Source organism: Nanorana parkeri, unplaced genomic scaffold (genome assembly GCF_000935625.1).
Source record: "Nanorana parkeri isolate BGI_ZX_2015 unplaced genomic scaffold, ASM93562v1 scaffold86, whole genome shotgun sequence".
Lineage (NCBI taxonomy): Eukaryota > Metazoa > Chordata > Amphibia > Anura > Dicroglossidae > Nanorana > Nanorana parkeri.
In genome coordinates this window covers 2,207,256-2,214,121 of record NW_017306354.1, presented here as the reverse complement: position 1 = coordinate 2,214,121, position 6,866 = coordinate 2,207,256, and the positions used below count along the sequence as shown (strand labels likewise).

At 42.8% G+C, this 6,866-nt stretch overlaps 1 protein-coding gene across 1 annotated transcript in view; it reads right to left on the bottom strand.

The window, feature by feature from the left end:
* Positions 1-228: 228 nt before the first annotated feature.
* LOC108783737 (galactoside 3(4)-L-fucosyltransferase-like) overlaps positions 229-6,866 on the bottom strand; it is an 8,240-nt gene continuing 1,602 nt past the window's right edge. Inside the window, exon 3 of the mRNA XM_018552380.1 lies at positions 229-1,128. Coding sequence (XP_018407882.1) covers positions 229-1,128 — 900 coding nt within the window. The remainder of the gene's footprint in view (positions 1,129-6,866) is intronic.

The window sequence follows — 6,866 nt, the reverse complement described above, 5'->3', positions numbered from 1 at the left end:
ATAAACGTTTTGGCTTAAGATGTACTTTAATGGTGCAGTTATCCCAATATTGACTTCATTGCCTACCAAATCACTGATTTAAACCAGAATGCAGAGCTGCAACTATTCAGACATCACCATATGCTTGCATGTTTAAAGTCAGTGACTTACTAGGTATTGTAGTCAGGGTCAGGATTAGCAACTTCTTAAGGAAAGTGTATCCTCATCACAGGTTTTAACATTCTACAGTTATTTGAACCAGTTGACAATACTTGGACAAGTCCTATAAGGAGGAGCCTCTTTCACTGCTTTGCATACTTTGCAGTAGTCAGCCACCCAAATACTTGTAATCTGTGATGGCTTATAATTGGCTCTCCAGTTGAAATACTTGTAGTAACGCTCATCATCCCGGTCCAGACTCAGAAGATAGGAAGCCAGTTCTTGGGGGGATGAAAAGTCATCGACATGAATGAAGGAGTCAGGGGGGATGAAACGCTCATAGTTCTTCTGCGGAGGGCCCATTACCACCGGCACTGTTCCCACGCGGAAAGCATTGAACCAAAGCTTTTCTGTGATGTAGTCTTCGTGAGCATAGTTCTCGAAAGAAAGGTAGAATTTATATTCGGACAGAGATATTTTCTCTTTTGGCAACTCCAAATTGTTCTTCCCGTAGACATCAACGTGAATATACTTCTTCATCTGGTTATAGTACTGTATTCGCCTGAGCACTGGATTCCAGTTACTAGCTACCCAAGCCACAAGCTTTGTTTTCCGAGGTACTGTAAAATTTTCTGTTCCATCATTCTTTTCAATCCAGCCATAAGGGGTAAAGATATCAGAGTCCAACCTGTAAGACATAGTGAGGTTGAAGATATTGTCCATCAGCGTGAGGTTGCTGAGATGCTGTGGAGGTTCCAAATTAAACCAGATCCAGTATTGACCAGGTGGTCTGGGCATTAGTGACAAGTCAGATACTGACTTGGATATATCCCTGTGGTTCATAACTACAGCACTTGCGACAGAGTACATGCTGTGGTTCACTGTGAAGAAACAGCCAGATGAATCGACTGATGGAGGGCATTGGTTGAGAGGGAAAGTGTGCTCTGAAGGCCATGTCCAAAGAAGGATTATCAAAAGGGTCAGTAGACTCTGTAGGCATCAAATATTCCGGTGTAAAAGGATTTTCAGTCACCATTGACTGATTATCTGAAATGGCCAGAACTTCCATTGGCTGATCATTTTTGGTTTCTTGTTTCCAGTTATCAAAATAGACAGTAAATAATAAATAGGTGATGAAAGCTTGAAATATTAAACTTATAAATACACAAGTCCATCTGCTCCACCTATGCGACTGTCCCACAGAGCCCATTGAAAAGCTTTTGGCAAACTCCGGTTTGAGGCTTGCTACAAGCTGGATGTTTTTCAGTAGGTCCAACCTAAGAAAATGAGATATAAAGTGCATGTTAACAAAATAAGTCAATTGTGATACTCCATATCAATATTTTTATGTACAAGGAGACCAGGGCTAACGCAATACCTGTGCTTACGTAGTAGAATCTCAATAGATAGAGGGAGCCAAGTTGGAAGTGCACATAGTGAGCTCGATTGAAGATTGTTTGCCCCAATATCTAGCTTTAATAGATAAAGGGGGGTGGGGGGGGGTTAAGTTGGAAGTGCACCTAGATCTATGGATGCCTAAGCGATTGTGACCACATATGTTAATTTCCACTACCTTGCTCAGTTTCAGGCAATGGAGGGGATCAAGTAGGGATGACTTAAAGAAACACACTCAATATTAAATACATTTCCTATGTCCAATATCCAAACCCTTTGACTGGGGGTTTCAGATACCTATGGTATTCCTTTACTTAGAGACAATGGCTGTTCCGTGGCAAGAGTGTGAATGTGTGGGACAAACTTCTCTTGCATTGGGGCCTTTGGCAGTCTGCTTCATTACAGAAAATGGGCTATATCACAGACCAGAGATCCATAACAATCCCGGTGAAATGAAATAATTGGCTGCTACTAGTTTATATGATATAAAAGCCATGTGCTAAGTAACAGGGTAAGCGTGTCACTGTCCTCGGGCAACCGGCACATGCATAATATTAAAAAGACTGAACAAATGGCTCCCTATAGAGCACGGGTGCACAAATTAATATGGAATTCAGAAGCCAGTCTTTCCACTCCAGGAGCCCGGAGGATTTTTTTTTTCTATTGACAAATAGAGAAAACTCAAGCTGTCAATTTAAAAAAAAAAAGAGGATTGGCTACCTGGCTTCTGGGATTGTCCAGCCCTGCTATAGAGAAGCCTACACAGGTTACATGCAGCAGTATCTTTAGCAAACTACATACATGGAGCATTGTCCAGTCATTTGAGCTATAGTGTTACTACATGCTAATTGAAGCTAGCTCTATAGACAACCATTTGTTTAATCTGTCTAATCATGTCCTACACCTTGTGATTAATCCTCAATGATGTTAGTAGCGAGACTAAAGTCACTAACAATCTGTAGATCTGACCTTTTCAAATGACTGCAAGAGAGTGGTTAAAGCTTTGTAGCAAGGGATTACAGGAGCTCCGTGTGCTCCTTACAAATGAAAGCTGCCTCCTAATTTTTGAATTTTTCTCTAGTGTAGTCTTGGAGCTCAAAAGTATTGGTACTTGTACTCTTACTTGTACCGAGTACTGTACTTGGTATCTGTGCAACCCTAGTTACTGATAAGAAAAAATTTACACAAATATGACAGACAATCCTTAGTTGCACATAAACCATATGACTGAGATTAACACCGCAACTAAGGATTGTCTGTCATATTTGTGTAATTTGTTTCTCATCAGTAACAAGCTGGCCAAATCGGAGAGCACAGACATGGGTTATGCCGAACACACCGAGCCGTTTTAGGTGGTTCAGACGAGAAAGTTGCACAAGGTTCAGAAAGAAAGGTAAAAGCTGGCCATACACCTTACAATTATCTGCAGATTTTATGTGGTCAGATGGAAAAAGTGCAACAGATTGGCCCAGGTGGAGATTACGCCATCCACACTGTTAAGTGTAGATGGAGGAATCTGTTGCACCTTTTCCATCTGACCACAGAAAATCTGCAGATAATTGTAAGGTGTATGGCCAGCTTTAGAGTGGGGGCAGCAGTCATCCTTATCTAATGCATCCATCCCCGCTTGTACCGTGATTTATATATTTCTATCTGTGGCTTGATTTCACACTCCCTGAAGTTACAAGTGCACATGGACTGTGCTGCCCCTCTACTCCCTGCTGCCCTGAGGCCATGGCCTTGTGGGGAATCCAGCCCTGCTTATTTGTGTATCACTCAGCTGCAGATCCTCCAATCATCTCTGAATTGGTGCCGACACTGTCCGTCCTTCTGGAGGGGGGCTACTTTTGTTCCCCATGGTCCCTGTGTGTGTTGTGATGTAGTCACCGCTCCAAGCTCACTCCCGGGATGGACAACAATCTCAATACAAATGAGTAAACTAAACATGGAGATTGTAGACCATCACGGGAGCGAGCTTGGAGCGGTGACTACTTTACAACACACACAGGGACCATGGGGAACATAAGTAGCCCCCCTCCAGAAGGAAGGACAGTGTCAGCACCAATTCAGAGATGATTTGGAGGATCTACAGCCGAGTGATACATAAATAGCATACATTGGTGTTAATAGTTAAGGTACCTGAATGCATTTTTATGATTTGTAGTGTCACTGTAACAGCCACTTGTTCCATAGGGGAAGGTAAACCAAGAAACACATACAAACTGTAGGTTTAGAATAATCCATATTGTGCACAGAATCATACCTACATGTCTTGGTTACTGATCAGATAAAAACACACAAATCTATCATTAGTTGCACATAAAACCACACAACCAAGATTCACATAACTATCAAATAACAGAGGCCCTGCACCATAGAAGATACATACACCTCAAGAGCAAAAGACAACACATCCAAACAATCCTTATAACTAGCCAACCAGATATCATATACTGTATATTACCAGTTCTAGGGGGTGCACATTTTCTGGTCTCCCTCGCTCTGGTTACCCCTGATGTGCCTCCTCCAGGTGCCGTCCAGGTCTCTGACCTCCCATCCTTTAAACTAGTTAATCTCATGGACTATCATGGTGAATCTATGATTGGTCTAAGGCGCACAACCTTTCTGTAGAAAATGATTGGATGGTAACTGGAGACTCTTTGATAACTATTCCTCTTTTGATTGCATTTTCTGCTTAGCCTCCAGAGCCGTCTTGTCTCTGGCAAGTATATGCAAGTGCATTTGTTGAGTCCAGATCTACCCAGACATTCCAAAATTCCACCTGGGATATCATCACACCCTAACCATTTGCACAGTCAGCCATTTTAGCATATCAAAGCAACCTGACCTCAAGAAGATAACACCATTGTTATGACAGTAACTGACCACGCCATCACCCCTTGCTGTTGCAGACAAAGGGGCAATCTTACTTAGAATGCGTGGCAATTGGCTTCAGCAAACTAATGAGGTTACAAATTAGAAGTTCTAATCTAAACATGGGACTGGAAATAACAAAAACACGTCTTGGGGGTCAGAGTATAACTTTTCAATTTGTGGGTGGCTGGTTCATTTCTACTTCATAGCAGAATATAGAGCACTTTGGCCAGCGGTTATCTAACTACATAAACATAATATATTAGTGATGTCCCAATACAATTTTTTCAAGATCAAGTACTTTCCCCAAGTTACTTGCCAATACCAATTACTATTACTTTTTCTTAAAGTGACATGTGACTTTTCTAAAACAACACAGACTAAATGATTTTAGGGCAGTTTCTTTCTTTATAATTATGAAGAACTGCGACTCAATTCATGATTATTCAACAAAAGGAGAATGGGGACCAGCAATAGAGGTCTACAGACCCCATCAACCTGTGATTATACAGGGCTGCACAAGTCAGTGCAGGGCTCCAGTGCTAAATGGGTGGGCGCCGGGCTTTTTATGGACGCAGATCTCTTAAAGCCCATTCACACTAGATGCAGTGCGTACCGGCCCGATTCTGGCAAGAACGCACTGCCTCGCATTGCGGCCGGCTCACTTTTTAGTGGGGCAGGAGGGGGCGTGGCGAGCCTTTGAAGTGAATGGCGCCGTAGCCACACCCTCCGGTCGCAATGCGATCGCCCGCAAGGGATCACAAGGAACATTGTGCCTGCGGTCCAGTGCGATCAAAATAGCATTGCAGCATTTTTATCGCAGAGCGCGGGACCGCAGGCACAATGTAGCTAGTGGCTGGTCAGGGAGGCAATTGAAGCACTTCACTGCTCAAGTCACATCCCTCACCACTCCCCAAAAGCCATGTGTTATGTGCAGGTGCTGGCATGCTGCAAGGTAAGATACACACACACACACACACACACACACTGCAGCTTTTAATACATTTACACAACTCATTGCAGTGTGCAAATAGTTTTTTTAAGGTGGTTTTTAGTGGAATTTGTAAAAGGGACAATGAGCTTTAAATGGCTCCTGAGGGTTACAGAAACGATTCTGAACTAACATGGACCTCCTCGTGTGTCCCTAATTTAACCCCCCCCCCCTCTAAAAAACAAAACAAAACAAAACAAAAACCTTATACATCTATCTAGCTATATTGAGAGACAGGAAATAGGTACAACACTCCCTGGGTGTGAACAATCTGAAGAGGCACAGAGACCAGTCCAGTGATTTTTCTTGTGCTCAAATAAAACCAAAAATATCAAAGCAAAAACCTATCCACATCCCGGCACCAACTACACACAGACACAGTTCTAACTAGCAACCTGCACAAACCTAGTGTTTGTCAGGCAGCACAAGCCACAGGTTACCAACCTTAAGCAGCTCCAGCAGCCTCAGCCGGTCTGTTCCTCAGGCTCCAGAGCCTCACCTGTCTCCCTCACCTGTATTGATTGACTTTGCAGTTGAGGTGTAAAACCTGGGGCTGATTAGAGGTAGGACAGGAATATGGGTGATACATAAAGCTCAGACTTGACCTCTCCTGGCTCTCTACATGACTACCTGCTACAATAGTAATACATATACAAACCATGCTACTCCCAATTAGGTTCTTAAAGGTATATATCTATTTTTTTGGCAGGAAGTGAGAGGAAATTCCTCCAAAGAGAGGGGAATCCCTGATAGTCAGCAGGGTCACCAGAACTAGTGTCCCCATTGGAAGACTTCCCATCTATTCCTGTTCCGGTGACAACATTTGGGATTTTTACTTTCAGGGATAAGGGTCACCAGGACAAATAGAGAGGTTGAACGTCCCTGACGGGAACACCAACAGCACTATAAACCTAACAGGGAGTCTAGTCCCTGGCAAACTCTATCCAAAATTCCAATGAGAGGGAAATCCCTGGTGGTTAGCAGTGTCGCCAGAACTAGTGTCTCCATTGGAAGAGTTCTGATGACAACCCAAAAATTGGGGCTTTTCTGTAACTTGATAACATTCGCCAGGACACATAAGGGGGGGGACCTCCATAACGGGGACAGCAATACAAACCTGACAAGGGATCTGATCCCTCTGCAATCCATCCAAAACTAAAAAAAATAGCTTCACATGTACTTTAGGATGGGGCAGGGGATAGGCTGTGTTTATTCTAACTAACCCTGTCTGTACTGTGCTGGCAGATCTCATAATCAGTTGTAAACTAAATCTGATCACTGTCTGTCCTAATAAAGGGTTAAAGACATAAACATTGTGTGCTAATGAGAGAATGCTCAGTCTGTTCCCTAATTTGTCCCAGAGTAGCATGCAATCTGCACAAAGATCTTCACTAAAAAAGCACCTAAAAGACAATAAATATTTATTATTGCTGTTATTATTATTATGATTATTTTGTGCATATATATA